The sequence below is a fragment of the Schistocerca nitens genome, chromosome 8, assembly GCF_023898315.1.
Source record: "Schistocerca nitens isolate TAMUIC-IGC-003100 chromosome 8, iqSchNite1.1, whole genome shotgun sequence".
Classification (NCBI taxonomy): Eukaryota; Metazoa; Arthropoda; class Insecta; order Orthoptera; family Acrididae; genus Schistocerca; species Schistocerca nitens.
In genome coordinates this window covers 218048093-218074344 of record NC_064621.1, presented here as the reverse complement: position 1 = coordinate 218074344, position 26252 = coordinate 218048093, and the positions used below count along the sequence as shown (strand labels likewise).

The 26252-nt window shown below is 38.8% G+C and overlaps 1 protein-coding gene across 2 annotated transcripts in view; it reads left to right on the top strand.

Moving 5' to 3' along the window:
- LOC126198845 (asparagine--tRNA ligase, cytoplasmic) overlaps positions 1-23508 on the top strand; it is a 57540-nt gene extending 34032 nt beyond the window's left edge. For both annotated transcript variants that reach the window (XM_049935430.1, XM_049935429.1), the window contains exons 10-11: positions 214-386; positions 22276-23508. In XM_049935430.1, the coding sequence (XP_049791387.1) occupies positions 214-386; positions 22276-22498 (396 nt within the window). In that variant the 3' untranslated portion in view covers positions 22499-23508. The remainder of the gene's footprint in view (positions 1-213; positions 387-22275) is intronic.
- The last annotated feature ends 2744 nt before the right edge of the window (positions 23509-26252 follow it).

Here is a 26252-nt window from a genome sequence, read left to right as displayed (position 1 = left end):
ATTCCTGCATTTTCCTTTTTATCCAGATTGTCTAACCAGATCGTTGTTACATTAGTTTACTGCACAATTCCACAGAACAGTAACTGGACTGAAACACTATTCTTTTATATAATTTGTGGAGTGCCAAGAATAGAATGCTATATGTGAATCAGCATAACTTATTAAAGTTGCTTACCTGGAATTTTATGTTGCTGTCATTATTGTTGGCACTAGGACATCCCTGAAATGCCTGAGCGGCGCATGACAGATGCAATTGGGAAACCTATAATGCTTACACGCTTCCCAGCTCACATCAAATCATTTTATATGTCGTTGTGCCCAGAAGACAACAGGCTGACAGAGTCTGTTGATATTTTGCTGCCAGGTGTGGGTGAAGTCATTGGCGGGTGAGTATTAATGCTATCATATGGTCTCTCAAAAGTAAACTATTGACACAGTTTCTGTCTGTAACCTTCGTAGCATGTTGCTTGGGAATTTCGTCTTGAACTTTCATATCTTGTCCTGATGCATGCTATAATATTTCAAACACAGAAACACACCAGTGTTGTTTTGTTGTTAACAACGGAATCCCTCAGAAGAGGCTTGGTACTTTTCTTCTTATTCTTTTTTTAAAAAAGTTATTCACATTCACTTCAATTCTCACTTTAGTGGTCATGCTACTAATCATTCTTGTCATCCCATGTTATTCTGAGGAAGCGAAGCAGCAGTTTCAAAGAAAATTCAGTTGAGAAGACATAAATTTTGAGAAACAATTGTTGGCCAGTACTTACTTTCAGGATGCGAATTGTGTATACCCAAGCTGCTGAAAAGTTGCACTTGACATATGCATTTCAAGTTGGCAGCACAGCTTGACAAGTTAAGAACGAGAAGCACAAGGTGCAAGGCATGTGGTGTGAACCAATCCCAGCATGGTAATCATTGCTGGTCATGACGTCAAAGCTCCTGCATTGTCAGCTCTGTTTGATGTGAACATCAACGACATGTGTTGTATACGGTTTCTACAATGTGCTTGCATTGTCCTGTGCTTTGTATCACTGTGGTTTAGAAAATTCTGATACTCGAAAAAACTTTGTTCGTCCTTTGCATCAAGGTGTGCCACTAGACAGCAAACCGCTGAAGTTACTAAATGAACATCAAAAACTGTTGGAATTAGTGCAAGAACAGTAAGCAAAGGAGTGTTATTCCAAAATTTCAAAGATATAGCTGTGAGCCATTATGATTCCAAGCTTTCTGGATCAGATAATTTATATTTAGCAACCCCTAAAATAAGAAAAATCAGCTTCACCCTGTCACAAACTGAAATTCTTTCACGACTAGTGCAATTTGCAGGCATATTTATGCTTACTGGAGCAGGAAAGGGTATCTTACCATAGCAAAGTTATCAGTGTCTATAAAAGAAAGTGAATTTTTCAGGGGTGGGAAAATGTCAGTAAAATTGTGCTGAAAAGTACAGATTTCCATTACGATGCAGTGGACGAACACACAATCCTGTTAGAAAAGGTGTATAGTGTTACAGCTCTAAGCATATTCTTGTACACAATTGGGCAAAGACATTCATTCATTTTGTGTTTGTGATGTCAACTATGAAGATGGTTTTGGCACTGATTCAGACTACAGTAACAATGGGTATCTAGATGAAATTGCACCAGTCACCATAAAATGGTGAATGAAAAGCTATGAATATTGGTTACTTCGTCCATGATTGTCATTATGTGTAGTGAGAAGTTGGAATCTCGGTTATTACTTATTTTGTAAACTATGCACCGTATTGTTTTCAAGATACAGATCATCACCAAATGCTTATTTTCTGTATTTCTTTGCTCCATTATCAAAAACATATGCTTTGTTATGATTATATCTACTCCACCAAGAGTGTCTTTCTGCCGTCCACCTAACCTTCGTAACCTGTTAGTTCATCCCTATGAAATCCCCAAACCACCTTCCCTACCCTCTGGCTCCTATCCTTGTAACCGCCCCCGGTGTAAAACCTGTCCCATGCACCCTCCCACCACCACCTACTCCAGTCCTGTAACCCGGAAGGTGTACACGATCAAAGGCAGAGCCACATGTGAAAGCACCCACGTGATTTACCAACTGACCTGCCTACACTGTGATGCATTCTATGTGGGAATGACCAGCAACAAACTGTCCATTCGCATGAATGGACACAGGCAGACAGTGTTTGTTGGTAATGAGGATCACCCTGTGGCTAAACATGCCTTGGTGCACGGCCAGCACATCTTGGCACAGTGTTACACCGTCCGGGTTATCTGGATACTTCCCACCAACACCAACCTATCCGAACTCCGGAGATGGGAACTTGCTCTTCAATATATCCTCTCTTCCCGTTACCCACCAGGCCTCAATCTCCGCTAATTTCAAGTTGCCGCCACTCATACCTCACCTGTCATTTAACATCATCTTTGCCTCTTCACTTCCGCCTCGACTGACATCTCTGCCCAAACCCTTTGTCTTTAAATATGTCTGCTTGTGTCTGTATATGTGTGGATGGATATGTGCGTGTGTGCGAGTGTATACCTGTCCTTTTTTCCCCCCTAAGGTAAGTCTTTCCGCTCCCGGGATTGGAATGACTCCTTACCCTCTCCCTTAAAACCCACATCCTTTCGTCTTTCCCTCTCCTTCCCCTCTTTCCTGATGAGGCAACAGTTTGTTGCGAAAGCTTGAATTTTGTGTGTGTGTTTGTGTTTGTTTGTGTGTCTATCGACCTGCCAGCGCTTTCGTTCGGTAAGTCACATCATCTTTGTTTTTACATATATTTTTATGCGGTTGTTTATTTGCTATAATCGCGATAGCATGTCAAAAATGAATTCATATATATATATATATATATATATATATATATATATATATATATATATATATATATATATACACACACAATTATTCACTCAGTAGCTTACACACATCAATCATTGGCCATGTAAACCTTGCCATGTCTTATAATGGTTTTACAAATATTCTTTTTTAAAATTGAGAACACAAGCCAGCACTTAACTTTGATGATAACCTTTTATGAAAACCTCAAATTTCTTCTTCTGGATTATAATTTCCATCTTCCTTGAGTTATCAGTATATTTGCTTAAATTTTTAATGGAGGATAAGTTTTGTGAACAATATAAAGGCTTACCAAAGTCAAAGTGCAAAATGGCTAAGCAGCAATGGCTAGAGGGCAAATGTAATGATTTAGAAGCATATATTGCTAGGGGAAAGGAAGATGCCGCCTACAGGAAAATTAGAGACCTTTGAAGGAAAGAGAGCCAGCTGTGCGAGTATCAAGAGCTTAGATGGAAAACCAGTACTAAGCAAAGAAGGGGAAGCAGAAAGGTGGAAGGAGTATATAGAAGGTCTATACTAGGGAGATGTGCTTAAGGGCAGTATTATGGAAATGGAAGAGTACATAGATGGAGGAAGATGAGAGGGGAGATAAGTTACTGTGTAAAGAATTTGACAGAGCACTGAAAGACCTAAGTGGAAACAAGATCCCGGGAGTAGACAACATTCTGTTAGAACTACTGACAGCTTTGAGAGAGCCAGCCATGACAAAACTCGTGAACAAGATGTATGAGACAGTCAAAATACCCTCAGATTTCAAGAAGAATGTAATAATTCAAATTCCAAAGAATGCAGGTGCAGACAGGTGTGAAAGTAACTGAACTGTCAATTTAATAAGTCACAGTTGCCAAATACTAACACAAATTCTCTATAGAAGAAAGGAAAAATGGGTAGAAGCCGACCTCGGAGAAAATCAGTTTGGATTCTGGAGAAATGTAGGAACACGTGAGGCAATACTGACCCAGTGACTTCTCATAGGAGATAGGTTAAGGAAAGGCAAGCCTACGTTTGTACCATTTGCAGACTTAGAGAAAACTGTTGACATTGTTGACTGGAATACACTCTTTCAAATTCTGAAGGTGGCAGGGGTAATATACAGGGAACTGAAGGCTATTTACAACTTCTACAGAAACCAGACGGCAGTTACAATAGTCGACAACCACGAGAGAGAAGCAGCAATTGAGAAGTGAGGCAGGGTCGTAGTGTATCGCCGATGTTATTCAGTCTGTATGTTGAGCAAGCAGTAAAGGAAAGCAAAGAAAAATTTGTAATAGGAATTCAAGCTCAAGAAGAAGAAATGAAAACCTTGGGGTTTTACCGATGACATTGTAAATCTGTTAGGGATAGCAAAGTACCTGGAAAAGCAGTTGAACAGAATGGACAGCGTCTTGAAAGGAGTATGTAGGATGAAAAGCAAAACAAAGATAATGGAATTTAATCGAATTAAATTAGGTTATACTGAGGGAATTAGATTAGGAAATGAGACACTTAAAGTAGTAGATGCATTTTGCTATTTGGGCAGCAAAATAACTGATGATGGTCAAAGTAGAGAGGATATAAAATGTAGACTGGCAATGGCAAAAGAAGCATTTCTGAAGAAGAGAAATTTGTTGACGTCAAGTATAGATTGAAGTGTCGGGAAGTCTTTTCTGAAAGTATTTGTAGGGAGTGTAGCTATGTATGGGAGTGAAATGTGGATGATAAACCGCTTAGACAAGAAGAGAATAGAAGCTTTTGAAATGAAATGTGGTGCTAAAGAAGGATGCTGAATATTAGATGGGTAGATCACATAACTAACGAGGAGATACTGAATAGAATTGGAATGAATAGAATTACAGAGGAGAGAAGTGTGTGTGTGGGGGGGGGGGGGGGGGGTAAAATATCGTAGAGGCAGACCAAGAGATGAATACGGGAATACGGTAAGCAGAAGGATGTAGATTGCAGTAGTTACTTGGAGATGAAGATGTTTGCATAGGATAGAGTAGCATGGAGAGCTGCATCAAACCAGTCTTCAGACTGAAGTCCACAATAACAACACCTAACCAAAATAGTTTTTATTTACTGCACTAGTCCACTTTCAGTAATTGAAAACTTACTACACCCTCAAACTATAATTTCTTTCTCAGTGTATAACTTTTTTATTGATACACTTTGAAACAAAAGATCGTTTTACGAAATCAAAACAAGAAATACTCACTTGTACTATGATCCAATTCTTCTATATCTTGATCCTCACTGTCATTGTCAACAACATGTTATTACAATACATGCAAAATTTTGTCGTCCATAAAAAATTTAAAGCCATGTCTTCTGTTACTTTATGTACTGAATGAACTGCTCCTGCCATCCAGCAGTTTGACTTCATATGGTAAACAGCGCTTTTAGGAACTACATGCCCCTCAAAACACAATGTCATTTCGTATTCAAAATTGGAAGAAACGATACCCTGTCAAATGAAATTTTCACATCCCATTAATTGACAAGATTGGCTGTCAGTGTTAAAAGCTAGGCCAGGTCTCTCGCACCCTAGTATGAGAGAAACCCATCTCGCTGTATATTTACTTGTGTGCAGCAAGAGTAAATAAATCTGTCATTTCTATGATCCCAAAAGTGCTGTGTGTAAGAGCACAGGCCGGCCGAAGTGGCCGTGCGGTTAAAGGCGCTGCAGTCTGGAACCGCAAGACCGCTACGGTCGCAGGTTCGAATCCTGCCTCGGGCATGGATGTTTGTGATGTCCTTAGGTTAGTTAGGTTTAACTAGTTCTAAGTTCTAGGGGACTAATGACCTCAGCAGTTGAGTCCCATAGTGCTCAGAGCCATTTGAACCATTTTTGTAAGAGCACAACCCCCCCCCCCCCCCACCTAAAAATAGAGGAATCCAGTTACATTGGTAGTTAATTCAGTATATAATCTGGCCTACAGACTGTCACAAAATTTTAGTACAATATTGATGAATATTTATATATATGGTAATATCTCTTCCTGTAAAATAATGTTGAGACAAAAATATCAATACTCTTAAGATTACGAAATTCATAGAACTCCTCGAACCAGTCCTAAGTTGAAACAACTATACATATAACAACAAAGCTTCTAAGCAGCCAATGGCCTGACAATGTGAGCATGTGTATCTGATCTGCTTATAGTCAGGAACATAACTTGAAAAAAAAATTGTGCATTACAGAAAATACATAGCTGATAAATTACTGCTAATCTGAGATAACCATGATATAATGAATATTTTGTATTCCTTAAACAGTAAAAGCAGTAAAACTATTAATCATATCTAAATATGAACAAAACAAGAGCATTAATTATCTTGACATTTCACAAGGTTCAACAGCATATGCAAATTCAAAATTCATTAAAAAGTGACAGTGATACATTGCAAATTTCACATCATATGATTTAAACATTCGGCAACAGGTGCTGTGTAGTTCAGTGATAACTAGGGCCAACAAAATACATTTTGAGGAAATAAGATACTGAACAGAAGCATATGTAGTAAAACTGACAGTAGTGAGTGACATGTCCATTTTCTGTGTGGTTGACGCAGGGCAAAGCTACTTGTGCATCCTTCATTCCCCACCACTTCCTTTTTATGCAGCGTTGCCTAACTCACATTCGTTTGGTTAGCAATCAAGTGATACCCAACAGGCAAGTGGCCCTAAATTGCAGCTAAAGAAATATGGAGGCAGCTTGGAACATAATATAGTGTGAGGCATAGTGCTTACAAGGAAAGGTTGTCAGCGGTGGGCTAGACTTTTTAAAAACAACTATACAGTGATGTAGGTTAAGGTCCCAAGTATCAAACCCTACATCCTCTCACCCTGGAGGGCCCTTGTTTGCAAGTAATCGGGAAAAAAAACTGGAATTTTGCATCAGCTTTAAAAAAGTATTATAGGCAGACTGCTTGGGTAGTGTAATGAATAGAGTAATGACCTCACATACTAAAGTTAGTGGGTTTGAGTCTCGTTAGGTGCTTTAATTTTTTTTAAATCTCTATCGAAATGCCTTTGCTCATTATTTTTATTGAATTAACCCGGCGTGAATGAGGTGAGAAATCGTTACACTAGCTATGAGGTGGGTATGAGATGATGACGGATTGTATATTAAGTTCTTTTTATTGTGAAATTAATAATGGTGTTTATTAAACAAGATGAATACGTAAAATACTGTGTTTAATATTATCTTCTAATTATAAAACAGAAAAAGAAAATAAAAGGTCTTAAGAGATCAATTAGCTCAGCACCAACATTACACCTACAAATCAGCACATTCTCTGCACATAAAAATCACATGCTCCATACGTATTGGCTTCTCACACTTTGAACAACAATGTTTTGTTTTCCTGTGTCTCTTTTTCAGTACAGTCACCACACCTGAACTATCTACCAGTCATCCCCCCCCCCCTTCCCCCTGCCAGTTGATCAGCAATCCTCTTTCGAATTACACATGGAAGACATATGTTTTCTTGTCCAGTGCGAATATTGTCATTTATCATATTCAAACCTAAATTATGAATGAAATCTTGGGGTTTCATGCATGTTTTGTCACCTTATTTTCTCTGTAGAATGTGATGGCACTTATGGCAGCCATATTGCATCTCATCAGTAGTAAGGTTGGACGGCATACAGTTTTGTGGAATATTTTCAACGAAATTATCAAAAGTATCTCTTACAGAAGCCAGATCGTCAGTCTTTTTCCTTTCATCTCAAACAATTTTGGAGAAAGTAAAACCTCTGTAGTGACATTGTAATCCAAAAGATTGTAACTCCTGTACCATCTCTATGCCACAACTTATTCAGGTTTTATCTATTTGAGCGGTTTATGCGATATACAAAAGTCCCATAAATGCCTTCAGATCCTCCAAAGTTGCATTGTTCATGTGATACTGCTCTTTATTTTCTGGATATTTCCCCCTGATTTTCCTTTTTTGATTATTTGTATGTGTAAGTATAGTATTCAACACAGTGTTTGTTATAAAAAGACTCCAACATTCAGTCTGTTTTCGCATGTTTTGCAGCACCTTTTACACCAGGATAATTGGTAATAATATTCTCTGAATAAATACGAACACTTTGCCTAGAACAATCCTTCATCCATTCTGTACCACTTTTGGACCTATAAAAAATCCCTCGTACCTCAGGTGACTGACTAGGAGCCTCTAACACAGATTTTGGCTCTTCCGAACCATTCAAAACACCCTCTTGCTCCGAATCACTCTCTTCACTTCTTTGAGAAACATTTTCAATCTCTTCTTCGCTCTTGGAGTCACATTTGAACAGTTTTCTAAAACTACTTCTAGTAGTTTGTCTGGCCGATGTTCATTTTCTTCATTAGACTTCTTGAAGTATAAAATCTAAAAATAAATCAAAGAATACTATAAATAACTATATATCTCATAATAAACTTGCTGGCAGCTCAAAAATGTAACACCGACTACAAGGTCGGATGTGATGTACCCTAGCCACCTTTGCACCCTGTGGCGCTGGTGCTCCAGTAAACTTAACACTGCATCTTGCTCCCCTCTCCCTTATCTCCAGCTACTGTGACAGCAAGATTTGTGTGGCAACAATGACGTTCAATAATCAGCGCTTTAAAACACCTCAGGTATGACATACCAAACCTCACTCACGTCGGGTTAATTGGTTTAAATGTAAATTTGTATTTCTATTCCTTTGGCACATCACTTTAAACACTGTATGGTTAAAAACAAAAGACAAAACCATCTATTTTTATTGACTGTGCAATTGTGTCAAAAGCATATTTTCATTACTACGTGTGTATTTGTTATGGTGATCACCTTACAAACATTTAAATCACAAATTCCTATTGCACTGTGGACAAAATAACACAACTGAAGGTTTAAACAAAAGAAGGGGTTATAAGTAAAATGAAATTGAATCAAACAGTGGAAACTCCTTGTTCGAATATCAACACTGTAGGAAAAGATAAATTGCTACATACCGTAAAGTACAGTAGTCTATAAATTAAGTTGCAGATGGACACAATTAAAAGACGCTTACATATGAGCTTTCGGCCTCAGCCTTCTTCAGAAAAAGAGAAACACACACCATTTATTCACACAAATTAGCACTCCTCAAGTAAATGTGACTGCCAGTTCTGTCAGCTTATACCAGAATGCCAACATTCAGTCAAAACGACAAATAAAAATAATGAATGCAATAATATGGATAAAATGTAGGATAACAAAATGAAAGAAATTAAATCAAAATTAATTAAAATTACATGAACAAAGTTTCCAGGTGTAGAAAGAAGGATACAAAGAAAAATGAGAGCAAATTAAATGTGACAAAGGCATGGAAATAAAAAGCTGTATTTAAACCAAGTAATTGAAGAAAAAATAATGATCAAAGTCCTGGCAATAAAGATTGAAAAATGAAAAAAAATGAATTAAAACATCTGATGATATTGAAACTTGCAGCTTCGTATTGAAATGCCTTACTGTATCTATTGCACTATACAACCAGTCTACAGATTGGTACTTTTTTTTCATCACCAGCGTAAGTGGCTGCAGGGTGTGATTCCATCACTGTTAGATCAGTGGTTTCCAACTTGGTGGTAATTACCCCCTGAGGGGTAAAATGAAATTTTCTGAGTGGTAAAAACTAAAGGATTTGAGAGAGCCTTCCATTGGTTCTTTATAGAACAACAATAAATGAAAAGCACCAGTTTGCTTTTGTTCCACAGTATTGCTTTTATTGTGTTAACCGGTTTTCGGCTTACAAGGCCATCTTCAGACATTTATGAGTATTGTCACCAAAGAAGTTACAATGTTTGCAAACAACATTGGAAGAGAAGTAACACGTCTAGACTGAAGCAGAAGTAAGAAAGATCTTTGACAGTGTGGTGGTAATGCAATGAAAAAGTAAAAAATTGAGCAGTAAATAAATAAAAATGGAGTAGACAGGAAAAACTTTAACACAAAATAGGAACACCATGCCTACATAAGTTTCTATTAATAAACAAAACTAGTAAAATAAAATTAGTACTTGACAAGGTTACATCAGGAAGTATAAAACATGGAGAGTGATATACAAACCAATTAAAAGAAGCAACAATTATCAATGTAACTACAGAATACATAATTTTGTAAGGCTCTAATATTGATAATATAAGTTATCAATAATTACTTTTTCTCAGTTAGTAGCAATAATGCAGTGGAGACTACAGGTTCCTTGCATAGAGCACCTACTAAACACATGTGTTGTGCTTTATCCTCTACATCACTGATATGTGAGACATATACATAACAAATGCTAGATAGCCCAAGAAAATGTCTTCTCCAGTTTGTAGGTATGTAGTACCTGCAGTAGTCTATAAATTGCTTCATTACTCATTTCAAAATGGATAAAGGAATTAATTGACAGCACAACACAACAGTAACTACATAATGGCTACTGTAGTGCTGTACTCAGTATTATTATTATTATTATTAGTAGTAGTAGTAGTAGTAGTAGTAGTAGTCCTGGTGGTGGTGGCTGTGATCAGAGACAAAGCATTAACACCCTGAAATCTTGAAATTTCTGCCAGTAAGTGTAGAGCCCACATTTTAAGTTGGTTGATTTTAAAGGGGGTTGCAGTGTGCTGGCCAAGCAAGTGCCCAGAGGGGAGAGGAGTAATGCAGGGGAAGCATGTTTTTGTAACAAGTGTCTACCGTCACTGTGGACAGCTAGCTTTCTTATCTGAGGAGGAGTTGTGGGTAAACACACACACACACACACACACACACACACACACACACGTGAGAGAGTGTAAATATCATCTATCTTTCATGATTTTAAAAATAAGTGTTCCAAAAAAATGGGAGGGGGGGGGGGGTACTAGCTAATGTCTAATTGCACTCAGGGGTAATAGTGTACGAAAGGTTGGGAACCACTGGTATAGATGGTTTCAAAAAGTCAATCCCACTGCTGGGGATCTTCCCTTATCAGTAAAGAAAACGAGTCGTGCAGGCTCATTCTGTGGCTTCACAATCTACAAGCAAGTGAGCATGACCATGGGAGATTTTTGTGCCCATTGACAGCGGCTATGTTATTAGTTGAGGTAATATTGGTCAATTTCAACTACTTCTACCAAGCTATGCTAACTCCATTACCCTCTCTCTTGCATCACAACTTTCTTAAGACCAAATGGATCGGCCATGTGCCTGCAAGGCCCCAGCTGACACAGTACTGAATAAATTAGAAAACAGAGGGGGGGGGGGGGGGGGGGGGGAAGGAGTTAAAAACCTTCTAATAGAAGAAAAAACAAGTATCTGTGTAATAGTATCCCAAACATTTGAAGTATAGTACAAAAATTTCAAACCTCTTTGAAACACATTGAATTAAAATGGAATTTATTAAACTGTAACAGAAGTTAAAACACAGTGTAAACTATCATCTCACTCCACTTTCAGATGCTGGAATATATAAAAACCGCATCCCAGTTGTGTTCCATGTCCTGTACCAATGGTTTGATATTCCAGGCCTTAAAGTCTAAAAGTTGGCATAAAAATTCTGCTTCATGGAAACACTATTAACTCGATTCACTTTCACCCATATGTTTTAGTTCACTATTTACCATTTTCAGTGGATTGTTAATTGATTTTCTGTCTGTTATTATGTTATTAATTTAATGGGTAAAAGTAACAACTGACTAAAATCTAGTGCACACACACACACACACACACACACACACACACACACACACACACACACACACACACACATGGCTACAGCGTTCTAGCTGACAACGTTTGTGCCAGCCCTGCAGCTAAACTGGGGTGAAGTGTTATGTAGAGTGAGAGGAGAGTTGACAAAGTGTATCTGACAGCTGGGTGCGAGAGGCAGCAGATACACAAGATGGGGTTGTGGTACCGATGCACTCGTTCTGAACAGAGGTTTGGGTAGATGTGTGCAGTGCACAGTGATAATAGAGTTGTTCGATGGGAGATAAAACAGAGGAAGAGGGAGATTGAGAGACAGAGGGTGTCATTGCAGGCTGTGTATAGTCAAGTTCGAAAGCAGGGTTAGAGATAGGTGTGGGGGCAAGAGCTGTTGGAGTATATAATTCAGAGGAACCAGTGTTGGGGGAGGGGGGTGGGGGATGGGAGGGATCCAGATGATATGTGCTGTGTAGCAGCCATTGAAAGGATTTGTCAGAAAGGTAGCAAAGTTCTCACTTTTGTTTATGCACTGTTGTACAGATGGATCACCTCCAGTATTTGGAAAGTTGATACCTTACCTCCTTAAGTTATTTACGTTCCACCAGGACTTTCCATTACCAGGTTTTCCAGCTAATGTATCGTTGAGATTGCCACACAAGATTTCCAGAAGGTGAAAGTATGCTCCCAAACACGATCTCAACAGTACAAACACGTGTATGCAACACCAATGACATCCATTTGAAAACTTAGAACAATATGTTTTAGTAGTCCACTCATAAAGTGAAGGTTAATCCTTATCAATCCAATTTTTCTACTCACTACATTCTCCCCAACTCTTATTCATTTTACACTAATGGAAACCTGTCAGACATCATCTGACATTGGAGCTGCAATGGGAAATCATAATGTTGGACATAGTCAGACAGTGAATCCGAAAGGGCTAAAACGTAGATTTTTGGAAAAATTATTGACATTATAAAGATTTGAGGACAAATTACAAAATTAAAAACTTGAAGCATATTAGTGAATTTCTTCATGTTGTATAATGTTTTATAGAAAAGGAAGCTGAAACAGTGGTGCAAGCTAAGGATTCCATGTCTTTTGTTGTTTTAATTGCAACTAGTTTAGATATCTGATCAAATTATCAAGTTTACTACTGGTCTAGGACTGAGAAATGAATGTTGGTTGCTGCTACTGCTGCTGCTACTGCTATTGCTTTTTAAACTGTGATTCAATACATTATTACAGTTGTTTCTTGCGTTGTAGCTTCACAATCCCCTGACTGTCCAATTTCAGCCTGCAAATTCTTCTGACATCTGGCTCCCTCTTCCCATGTTGTTTTCAGGCATCCTATTCATCATAGTTGGAATCCATTCCATCATTACCTGAGGCCATCTGTCTTCACCTAAAGGGTATATATGCCCATGCCATCTTAGCTGTTTTGCTTAGATTGTATCCATTACAGTGATGCCCAGATTAATTCTCTTATGTATATCTTAATTTTTAGTTTTATTCCAGAGTATCACCCTACAGCAACACCTGCAAAAACCCATCTTTGTGTACAATAAGTTCCTCTTAATTCTTTCAGTTATTTCCCGTGTTTCTGATCCATATGTTCCTATACTTTCTGCAATAGTTTTGTTTGTGATCTGTTGGAGTCATTCAAAAAACTTTAAAATGAAAACTATTGTATGCATTGTAAAGCCATTGCCTACGGAAGAAGTCGTGGTCCTTATAAAAGAGCTGAGGCCCTAAACTTGCCAGTGAAGGGACATGGGCACACATCCATGTGACAACAGAGCAAGCTTGTGCACTCGTAAATTGTCCACTGCATTCAGCCGTGCTAAAAATGATGAAATGAAGGCTTTAGAAGAAGAGCAAAGGGTTGTAGTGAACTTTCAGACAGCATAAGGAGTGTGATGCACAGAAATTCATCAAAATGTCACAAGCATATGAAGAACACTGCATGTCCATTGCAAGGGCCAAGGTGTGACACAAGCAGTTCAAGGAAGGATGGATCTCATTGGCTGACAGTGCATGATCTGAAACGCCACACAGCATTACTCATACCTGTTCTCCAGCAAGTGATTGCTCTCCTTTTATTCAACACCAGCAACTTACTATGGAAACAATTACCCCAGAGATCAGATTGAGTGCCCATGTCCCTCTAGTGATGCATTTGGGGCCTCAATGCTCTCACGGGGACCTGGGGACCACACTTTCTTCTGTAGGCAACAGCATTAAGATCATTTCAGCAGTTTTCATTCTACAACCTTCGGCTTCTTGCTCTTGGAATGACCCTAATAATGTGTGTGCTCTATAAAACTTAGTTTAATTGGTTGGTTTCTTGTCTCCCTTGGCCAGTGCAGTTTGTAATTTTGCTTTTACAGGATCTATCTGTGTTAATAACGGCTCCCAAAAATTTATAAGGCTGTGCTCAAAAGAAAACATATAATGATTACATTATAAGTAGACAGAAATTGTTTTCAAAATTTCATTATGTGAGAGTGCTTATAGGTGCAGAATGTGGCACTTACGATTGTTTAATTACTTACGTTTGTACTTCTTGACACAACATGTTGGGCATCTGTCTCCCTGGGAGAGTGCACCAAACCTCGATTAAAAGTTAATCGTGCTAAAGTCAGCATTTAACCCTGTTCAATGCAAAATTCTGGTGCACTGAGTGCGATCAGAGTTAAATGGGGGAGATGACCACACTTAAAATTTGACTGTGGCTCATGCCTGGTTTCCCAAGATGACCAGGTTTTATAAGCATACGCTATTAAGATGGCAGCGTATTCTGATGTACTGAGAGACTCAAGGCATCTTATACCTTACTGTACACTTGAGATGGATCCAGAAAGTTTATTAATTTATGAACCAAACTCACCAGGAGTAGAATTAAACTGCGCCTTCACATATGACCATATTGCCTGCTTTTATATAATGAGGTGATGACAAAACAATTGGATTTTTGTAATTTTTTTATATTAATGGCATGTGAGGTTAAAAACTCAAACATACCTTGCCCAAAGCAATTTGAAGCATCTTTAAAGAATTCTCAGGAAAACAGACTTCTAAGTTTTCTGGCTATGTTTATTATGCTGAAATAAGGTAGATCCTTTCTCAACAAGCAGAGTGGCTCTTTGGTAGTATACTTGCTTACTGAGTGAGGGACATGGGTTCAATTCCAGGTGGATTCCAATTTTTAAACAAAGGTGCATGTTTTATAAGCATTTACGTGAAGAAAAAATGCTAAAGATAAAAAAAATTAATTTGTTGTTTTTTAGTTATACAAACTTCATTAACCATATTCTAAAAGAACAGTTATTAAGAATTTTTGTGTCCAGTGAAAACTAAATTTTTGAGTGCAGTACCAGTATACAGTTGTACATATTTTTATTTCTATTTTCATAAAAATGGCTATTAGATGTGTTAATTAGCATATATTCAATGAATTTTTATGAGTCTGTGGATTCCTTCTTTTTATACTGCAGCCATCAGTTCTTTTATTTTCAAGAGCTGGTGCATTCCTACTGTTCTCCACATCAACCAGCCATTGTTTCTGTGATCTCCCTTTGCACCTTCTGCCACCTGGATTTCCTCTTTAGACCTTCTTGGTCGATCTACCAAATGACACAGGCTTTACATGGCCCAACCCTCTTAATCTGTTGCTCTTGATTCCCAAAACTAGGTCATCATAACTAAATAGTTCTTCCAATTCCTTGTGGTTTTTTGTATTCTCCATTTCCCTGCCTCTCACACTCCTCCAATATGTTTTGTGAAAACTTTCGTCTCCCATATTCTCAGGAACTCCTCTGGTGCCATAGTCATTATCCATGTTTCTGAGCCATACGTTACCACCGACCTTATAACTGTTAGATAGACGGTCACAGTAGATTTTCTGCTGTATTTACATGACTGAATAATTTTAATCTGGGCCCAGTGAGCTCCATTTCCTGCGGTAGTCCTTGCTTTTATTTCTTCACTTATGCTATTATCATCAGTTATCAGTTCTCTCAAGTACTGGAACTCCTCACATGCCTCTTAGTTGACTCCATTCAACATAATATATTTCTCTTTAACAGCAGCATTGCTGCTGGAAGTGAAGAGATGCTGTATTTTGGTGTCATTTAATCAAAGCCCCAACTTCTCTACGTCCTTTTGTAATCTCCCAAATCCTTCTGCCAGCTTTTTCTGTCTTCTTGACAGCTTACAAACCTCATCGGCATATACTAGGTTTTGGTTCATACATCTAAACAGAGTGCCGCATAGATTATTAATCACCATCCTTCTCGTCATTCTCCAACAATATGTTGAAAAGTACTGTTGATAATAACTCGCTGTCCTAACCCTTGGTTAACTTCAAAGTCTTCAGTGAGCTTTCCTTCTACTTCACCTGGTATTTCAGACTGGTGAGGGTAATTTGTATCAGAGTGATTACCATATTTACCAGAGTATGAGACAGTGCTGGATATAAGATGACACCTCCTGAGAAAAATTCTGACTAATCAAATTTATAAACTGTTTTATTGACACACAAAGTATGTGCATAAAAAGTTAACATTATATCTATTCTAAACATATGTTGCGGTTGAAATCGTGGTTATGGTGAGACCTGAGAGCACAGCTGGTTCCCCCCCCCCCCCCCCCCTTTTCCCTCCCCAAACACAATGGCCACTGTTCAGAACACTCTGAAGCCCCTACTGCTGACTGAGGCTTTTGAAGGAAAGGTTCATGACTATAGAGATTTAATGTGTTGTGGAGTGGCTGGCTGCTCCTTTTTTTATTCTCATGGTCAGCCAGTCATGGTAATTTGCTTTGTTGTTTTAATCTCTACATCCTGTTTCTTGCATTTCTGTGGTTTTGTTGAACCCTTTTGTCCATTTACATGTTTGTTACCCTTCATCGTTGTTGTGATTTTTCCTTTCATTCTGTTTTGAGTTGTCAGTCTCGTTTATTTTATTCTCACACTTGAGGCATTGTTTTATTCAGAACAAGGGACTGATGACCTCTTAGTTTGGTCCCTTTCCCCCCTCTTTTAATCCAACCAACCAACCAAATATGGAAAGCTCTTAAATCCCTGCAGTGTAACTTCAGTTCCATTGGAGGAATTGTTATGGGAATCTATTTACTAAAAACTGCCCAGAATTCTTTGTAAAACATGAAGACTTGTTCATCTCAGATCCATGTTATAAAGAGAATGAAATAATTATGGTTGTAGAAATAAAAAAAAGTGCTTATGACTATGAAGAATCGAAGAATTTGGGTACAAATGAATTGTCCAAAAAAATTTTAAAAGTGGACCAGATAAATGTTCTGAAATTAATGGTCTGTGTTTCCAATTTCTTGTTAAGGGGGAACAATTACTACAGGAAAGGAAACCATCATACACATCCAACATTCATAAAAAGGGTAACAGGAAAAAATCCTGTAACTAAGAGGAGTAAGTGTAACAAATACAGTCTGTAGATTATATGGCTGCTGTCGTGGAGTACCACTTCATCTGATAGGGGCCTTCTAAGTGAGCTGCTTCTAACAGACTATGATCTGTGCTGCCTCAACAATGGTTCTCCTGTCTACTTCAGTGCTCCCCACGGCACCTTTTCAGCTAGCAATCTAATGATATCTTCCCCCAACTTTGCGGCTTCACTATACTGGTCACAACACAACGATCTTTGTGGCAATGATTACTTTCCAGTTATCCTGTCATTCTCTTGCAACTACCAGACAGACTGACTACAATGTTGGGCACATAACATAGCCAACTGGCCTTTCTTATGCCTCTGCTGTTGCATTCACCACCTTCCTCCCAAATTTTATTGATGAGATCGTGCAAGAAATCTCGCACGTTATCATTCACGCTACTGCAACTGCTATTGATTATGCTGGGTTCTTAGATCTCAGGGCCTTTTGTTTGTGTATTCTGGGAGTGACAGCATGCAACTGACCACCTATATATGTTGGAAGCAGTCATCCAACAGGCTTTTTTAAATGTCAACACCTTATTGCAGCCATTTTTTACCTGCATAAGGTGTAGGACACCACTTGATGTCATCATGTATTACTTACCCTCCTTAACTGGGGCTTTTGAGGCCCATACTGATTTTTTATTCCTCTGCTTTTATATCACTGGTTGTTCTGGGTTAGAGTCAACACTTCACTCATCTCCCCACAGATACAAGAGAACAGCATCCCAAAGGGCTCTGTGTTGAGTGTCACTCTCTTCTCATCCTGTCAACAGGCTAGTGACCTCTATTGGGTCACTGGTGACCCCTGCATTGTAAGTCGATGATTTTTGCATTTAGTACAGCTCCATCTGCTAAATGCTAGCTCCAATATGCCATCTGGTGGGCCTCTGCTCTTTCCCGTGGTTTCCAATTCTCATCTGCGAAAAGTGGGTCATGCATTTCTGCTGTCATATCACGTTCCATACTGACCCAGCAGCTGGACATTGTAGCATAGTCTTTTTTCTTGGGCCTCTTTTGTGCTAAAAAGGGGACTTGGCTGACCCATATTCGTCACCTGAAGACTGGCTGCATGCAGAAGCTCAGTGCTCAGTGCTTCCTTGCCCACACATTTTGGGGTTTGGATCTTGCTAGCCTTATCCTTATCTACTGGGCCCTCATTTTGTCCCAATTGGACTATGGTTTCCAGGTTTATGGCTTGGTGGCTCCTTCAGTTTTGAAACTGTTAGACCTAGTCCATCAAAGACTGGCTACTGGTGTCTTTTGGACTAGTTCCATAGACAGTCTCCTTGCCAAAGCAGCGATCTTCCTTCTTCAGTTTAGATGGTACTAGCTCTTGGTCTGCAATGCAATTGGCATTTGACAATTCCCTGATCATACCACCTACCCCAGTATCTTAGCATACGAGGGCTGTTGTCCTCCTGATACCTGCCATCAGGTGGGATTACCAGTTGGAATGCATGTATCTTCCATCTGCCAAGATATCCATCACCCCTCCGTGGACTGTGCTACCCATTTTTCCTTGCACACACCCCTTTGGGTGGTGTCCAGGCCACATATTAGGACCAGTCACTTCCAAGGGCCTAAAGTTTCAGTTGCCCCTATGACCTTTTGGCACCTGTTAGGTCCATTTCTTCAAGAGTTCCGTGATGCTACCATCTTTTACACTGACTAAAAATGTGGATCAGAAGAGATGTGCATTTACATAAACTGCCACTATGGAACGCTGTTCGCTGCTGGGAATATGTGTTGTGTTTATGGCAGAGCTGACAGCTTTAGCAAAGCCCTCCATTGACCATGATTTAATATGTAATGGCTCAATGAGCAGTCTCCAGGCTATTGACCAATGCTGTTCTTGCCACACTTTGATCTCTGCTATTGATGACCTCCTTGCTTATCTTTGTCATTCTCTGGATGCCAAGTCATGTGGGTATCCCGTGGAATGAATTGGTCAACCGTTTGGCTAGAGGAGCGTTTACTTGCACCCCATTCACTTTGCCAATCCCAGATGCAGGTTTATTGATGCATCTGAGATCTCTGCTCACTCAGAAATGGAACATCATCTGGTGGGCTACTGCCCTATCTAATAAACTCCGCACAATAAACATGGTTCCTGCAGCATGGCGGTCTTCTTTCCCCTTTACCAGAAGGAATCCACAGTCCTAAGACATCTCTGCATTGGCCATACCAGATTAACCCATAGTTTTGTGAAATGGGCCACCCCCACATTGTGGTTGTGGAACCTCACACAGTAGTTTATATCTTGGTGGAATGCTCCCTCCCTTCATGCTGTGTGTGAACTTCTGGACTTAATACTTCTAATATTAGCCGATGATTCATGGATGGCTCACTTGCTTCTCAGTTTTCTCTATGAAAGTGGTTTTCATTCTGAGATACAAGGTTTTGCTCTATTTCCATAGCAGGTGCAGGGGGGTTGGGGGGACGGGGGCTTCTCCCACTGGAGTATAGATCGTCGACCATATGTCCTTGACAAGGTTACTCTTTCATCCCTCTTTACTGGTATTTCAATTACTTTTAGATTCATTTTGCCTCCTTTCTGCCACACCTAATTTTCTATTCCAGGTGCCAAACTCTGTTACATTCTGAGCATTCTTGACTAAAGGATCAGGTGTGGGACAGCTACGGGTGGGAAATTTCCTGTTGCATGCAGAGCGCCTGCTGATTTTCCTGTTTCCTTCATCTTGTTTTTATTATTGATGATACAAAGACATCCATCACATTTGTAGCTTTCTCACTTTTACTGTTATGAATCTCCTGGCTAGATCTGAGAACATTGTCTGTGGACGTTCCTACTTCTGGAAGTATCTCTCGTGGATCAAAGGACTGATGACCATGTTGTTTGGTCCCTTCACCCCAACCCCCACCCCACCCCAAATCCCCCACCCAAACAAACCAACCAACCATCTAGATTATATGGGAAAATTATATATGTGTTCATTGAATCACACATTGTGGATGCAGAAAAACAAGAATACCAGAAGATCTTGCACAGACAGTATGTTTCGCCTAAAACAGCTTGTGGAAAAAAGACTGACCTGGTGTTTAGAATGCCACGTGGTTTTCATTGACCTTACGAAAACCTGTTGTAACATTCCCCTGTGTAAATTGTGGACTGCAGGGTTAGAGAATGGAGTGAGTCATTTATATATTGTCTGTCCAAAACATCCAGAGACCAATTATATTCATGGTGTATAAGCAACATCAGCACAGTAACTACCGGACAGCTTGAAATAAGCCCGTCAGTTGTTAGTGGGCAGTGTTATGTAATGGATGTGCGGCCGTAGTGTGTCACCATTGCTGTGTCACATCACATCTACATGGATACTCTGCAAGTCACACTTTAAGTGCATTGAACCACCAAACTGAAATGGAGCAACATTTTTAATTCTAGTCTTCAAGACAGTGCATCAAACCACCAAACTGGAATGGAACAACATTTTTAAATTGAGTCTTCAAGACATTCTCCAGAATGTTTTGAAGAAGAGAAAAGTTTGTTGCGTACACCCTGACTCCTGAACAAAAACTAAGATGCGTGCTTGCCACAACCTGATTGTAATGCAAAATGTGGACAATTCTTTTCTGGAAAAAATCATCATGAGTGTGGAGACTTGGTGTTGTAGATACAAATCATCATAAAATCGAAGTGCTGAAGTTCATATGAAGGGTCAACACTGTGACAACATAACTGACGTTGAAGCCAGTCTGATGCATGAGATGAGCAACATCCCAAGCGAGGACTTCTCTGACAGTTTCACATCATTGTATGAAGGTTCTGTTCATTGTACTCAAGCCATTAGAGATTCATGTAGAGGCACAACTTGTAGAATTAAAGTATGTACAAATATATCTCGAGAGATTCCAGTGACCATTGGGTTATGACAATGATGTACAATCAGTGCTGGTTTGAGAACATTTTTTCACACAAACTATGTATCATTTAGCCCCCTCTCCACCCTTTTCCTTCATACATTTTCTGCCGTATCAGTTTCCTGATTAATGGTTATTACAATGTGCACAAAACTTGTGCTTGGATGACACTAACAACTTGGTGTGCCGTGCAGCTGCTATTAAGTGTGATACATCCTGTATAGAAATCTTATAGTTTGGTGCCTCTGTAACCCCCTCAGATTGGTGCTATGAGTGTCAATGTGTGTCATTTGGGCCTGTGCACAATAGCATGTAGATTATTTAAACTATATTTGAATTTTGCCTTAAGGCTATTGAGATGTTTTTGTAATAGCGTGGTGTGCTTACAAATGATGAAAGCAGACGATGAGGATGACATAAACTGCATGGTTAGTAAGTCACATGGAGAATATCAGAAATGGGGTATAACCATTAATTTAGAGAAAACTGAATAATTGGTTACTGGAGAAGTGTGTCAAAAGGTCACATTAGATTTTGGGATAATAAGATCTTGAACTCATTTATATGACCACAACAGCAACAACAACAACAACAACTACTACTACTACTACTACTACTACTACTACTAACACTATTGTTACTAATTTCAGTTATGAACCTGTCAGGCTTCAGACGTAGATTAAGGCCCATCCAGTCTCTTTTCAGTTTATTAGTTGATATAGAGCTGACGTATGGTATAAACTTACAACACTTTTTGTAGAATGAGGGTAGTTCCAAACTGTTTCAGGAGAGAACTCCAATGATTTTATGTCGATTTCACTATGTTCAAAACTCCATGGATTTTGCTGTGAAGTAGGCACTTGCTGTGACGTACATTAGAGTTTTTCCATTACGACCAAATCAAGGGCATCACTATTCACCAAAAAAGATCTAATGAAGATGTAAGGTAGCTAAATTATTATAATATTTCTGTCAGTAGATATAAAAAAACTGATGACTATCTGCAAACAGGGTGAGTGCAGCATGAGGTTTAGTCATCTAAAACTGCTGATCAAATAGATGTGCAAGATAATATCACTGAACACATACGACAGGGGAATTTAAACAAGGTTCAGACTTAAGAGTATTAGGGGGGGGGGGGGGGTTGCCCTAGTGTATGTAATATGCTAGTGTTACATTGTTTCTCAATTTTAATTAATTCTCTATCCACAATGTTTGAAAACATTGATCAGTGGATTAAAACTGAAAATTTGTTGGTCATAAATGGCAGTTATTTTGCTTGCATTATAGTTATGTCTAAATTTACTTTTGTCTTCTAATTTTCCGATACAGAAAAGCATTTGTAATATGAAATCTTGTATTTTTTTTAAAATTTCTATTAATATTCTGTTCACAGATCCATGCGTATTTGGCAGTTGGAACCTCTTCTGCAGGGTTATGCCCGTGAAGGAATTGACCCTACACCATACTATTGGTATACTGATCAACGACAGTATGGCAGCTGCCCACATGGTGGTTATGGGTTAGGTCTTGAACGGTTCCTGTGCTGGTTACTGGCAAGACAACATATTCGTGAAGTTTGTCTTTATCCAAGATTTCTTGAGCGCTGTAAGCCATAAACTGTTTGTAATTTATATGGTCCTTTCACAGTTGTTCATTCCACACATTGTTAACTGTTCATAGTTACTTGGATTATAGTTACATTGTGTTATAAAATGAAAGCAATAGGAGTTTCAAGGGCTAAGAACTTTAGTGGCTCTAATTAAATACATGATTGCTCTGAAGAGGCCTTGAAAGTGAAGTTCTTTGGCATCAGAAGAAATAATTATGACAGTGAATGGTAAAGCTATTACAGAATTCTTAAAGCATACAGTTAGTTCATGCCTCATTCCTACTTACTTTCCTTGCAAGCTCTTTATGTTCTTCAGGGCAATTATTTCTCATCTTGGTGTATTATTAAATCTATGCAAGGTTTCATCCATAAAATTTTTCTGGCAAAGTGTCCTGCAGCAATTCAAAAATCAGCTTGTGATAATGGGCTTTTGCAGTTTCACTGTTGCATGTAACATAGGCATTGAGGCAGTTCAAGGTCACAGGAGTGTGAATCTGTTATTTAAAAATGATTTTCAAAGTGATCTGACATAGCATTTGTAAGTGAAAAAGTTTAATACAAAACAAAATGTCTGACATTTTAATGAGCACAAGGAATGAATGCTGGAAAAAAGTGGTTTCAATTTCTGGCTGAATTCTGTAATTATTGTTACAATGGCTGTTACTGTTTAGATCTGTTGCAGTGATGCAGCAGTGCTTTTAACTGTACTGTGTTTTTGTGTAGAAGGAACATCAGATCTTATCAAAAACTTTTATAGAAACTATAACATTGGTGAAAATAGTTTTCTGTGATTAAAGTGTGTTATTCAGGTACAACCATACCAAGATGAAAATAAAAGCTCTCTTATGTGGATGTGATTAAGTAACATTTGTAACAGAGCTGACAAATGTGGGATGTTATTAAGGGAGGTGTAAAACTGAAAGGATTATGAAAGCTTGTTGACAGCTGCTTCAACGCAAATTGCACCGAAATCAAAAAATGTGCTTTATGGTAATAATAAAAATGTTTATTAAATGACTTGAAATTGTTTCATTTCATGTGTTAATTTGTCTCATTATTGTCAACATGAATAAGTTATTACATCTTCCACCTCCTATTTTGGTTAAGTACCCACAATATGAAATTGTATGAATCACCATTTTCTTGTCAAAGCAGCTACTAAAGTGGGCAACTTGCACAGACTTCTCGCCTTGGACAAGAAAGATGATGACTCAGACTTGACAGTACACAGAGAGAGTGTTGTGGTCTCTGTTTTACTGGGAAAATTGGGGGGGGGGGGGGGGGGAAGTAATATGTTGTCTGTCTCTTCCTGGAAAGTGTTCTCTTGAAATTTCTGTAGTAAATCTCTCTGTGATGCACAATGCCTCTCTTTTAAAGTCTGCCAATGAAGTTTGTTGAGCATCTCCGGAACACACTCGTGCCAGCTAAATGATCTCGCGACAAAACATGCTGCTCTTCTTCGGATCTTCTCGAGCTCTTCTATCAGTCCTATCTGGTAGGGACCCCAGATGGATGAACAGTGCTCAAGAATCAGTCGAACAAGGCCTTGTAAGCCACTTCCTTTGTGCACGAGTTACATTTCCTTAAGATTCTTCCTATGAACCATTCTGGCATGTACTTTCCCAACTTTTTACTTTAAGTAGTCATTCTACTTAAGGTCGTTCTGGATAGTTACTCCTAGATAATTTACAGTAGATAATGTTTCCAGCAGTTTGTCGTCAATAGTGTAGCTGTCCAGTAGTGGATTTCTTTTCCTATGTATGCACAGTATGTTACTTTTATTTATGTCCAGGGTCAACTGTCAGAACCTGCACAATTCACTAATTCTCTGGAGTTCATTACACAAATTGTTACTATCTTCTCTTGTTACTAGTGTGTTATAGACAATCGCATCATCTGCAAACAGCCTTAAAGAGCATCCAATGCTTTCTACTAGATCATTTATATACATCGTAAACAGTACGGTGCAATTATACTTTTTTTTGGAGTATTCCAGAAATTACATTCACATCTGTCAATTTTGTTCCGTTAACAGCAATGTGTTGAGTTCTTTCTGCAATGAAGTCTTGAATCCAGTCACAAATCTGCTCCGATACTTGATAAGGTTTTTTTTTTCACTAAATAGCAGTGTGGGGTGGTGTCAGATGCCTTCCTAAAGAACAGGACATAGACCTGAGCATCATTGTCTATAGTGCTAGGCTCTCATGGAGGAACAGAGTGAGCTGAGTTTCACTGGATCTCTGTTCATGGGATCCCTGTTGATTTTTATAACATTTCCATTTTCAAAAAAGTCTAAAACAGTTTGATGTCAACAATATAGGTCTATAGTTGTGTGCATATGTCCTACAGCACTTCTTAAAAATGAGAATGACCTGACCTGGGCTTTCTTCCAGTTGTTAGGTACCCTTCATTGCCCAAGCGATCTATAATAAATTACTGCTAGAAGGGAGCAAGTTCTTTCGCATAATCTTGGTAGAATCTTATAGGTATCTCATCTGGTCCTGATGCCTTTTCCTTACTAAGCAATTGCAGTTGTTTTTCTGTTCTGCGATCAGTTATGTCAATATCTGCCATTTCAACATTGATACGACGATTGAAAGAAGGGACTGTGTTACAATCTTCTGCAGTGCAACAATTTTGGAACACCGAATTCAGTATTTCGGCCTTCCTTCTCTTATTTTCTGTTTCAGTGCCAGTATGGTCACTGAATGAATGAATACATGATTTTGATCACTTACTTATTTTACATACGACCAAAACCCCTTACTGTTTGTTTTTACTCAGACTAGTTGACAAAATTTTACTTTCAGAATCATTGACCCCTTCTCTCATTCCTCTCCTTATGCTCATATTTGCTTCGTTCAGCTTTTGTTTGTCAGATAAGTTTTTACTTCCCTTGAATCTGACATGAAGTTCTCTTTGTTTATGTAGCAATTTTCTAACATGGCTATTAACCATGATGGGTCTTTCACATCTCTTAAGACCTTACTCAAAACATACCTGTGTAGAGCATATTGCATGATGCCTTTGAATTTTTTCAATTTGTTCTCCACATCTTCATTGTTATCACTGAATATTTTATACCGACTCTGAAATTTGTGTCCTGTCACTCATGCCAAGCGAAAATATTTTACTTCCTTTCTTAACATGCTTTGTAATACTCGTTATAGATGCCATCACAGCCTTATGATCACTGATACCTTTCTCGCCATTAACTGTTGGAATAAATTCAGGTCTGTTTGTTGCCAGGTCTATGATGTTACTCCTCACCAGCTGGTTCTCTATGTGCTCAAAGTAATTTTCAGACAAGACGTCCAGAACAATGTCACATGTCTCTGGCACCAGTTTTGATAGCATGACACTCCCTATCTATACTTGCCACCACCCATGGTGATTTACCTATCATTACAATAAATATTCTAATCTGAACTCAGGATTTTGTTGTCATTAACATCTGGTTCCAACCGTCTTTCTGTTCCTAATACTATCTGTGCATTATGACCTCCAGTAAGTTATGCAAATTCGAGGACATTTTCTTGGATGCTCCTGCAGTTTACTGAAATCATATTATTCTTTTCTATCTCCGCTCTCCAAGTACGAACATTCTCTGAGGACATCGTGGCTAATTTATCAGGCGAATCGCCTTTGATCCCTAGGGAGGGTTTCTCTAACCTAAAAAAGCCCATGTGCATGTAACACTTACTCCTCTATCCTAGGAGCCCCTTCCTGCATGTAGTGCATACCCGTCATGTTAAGGGGAA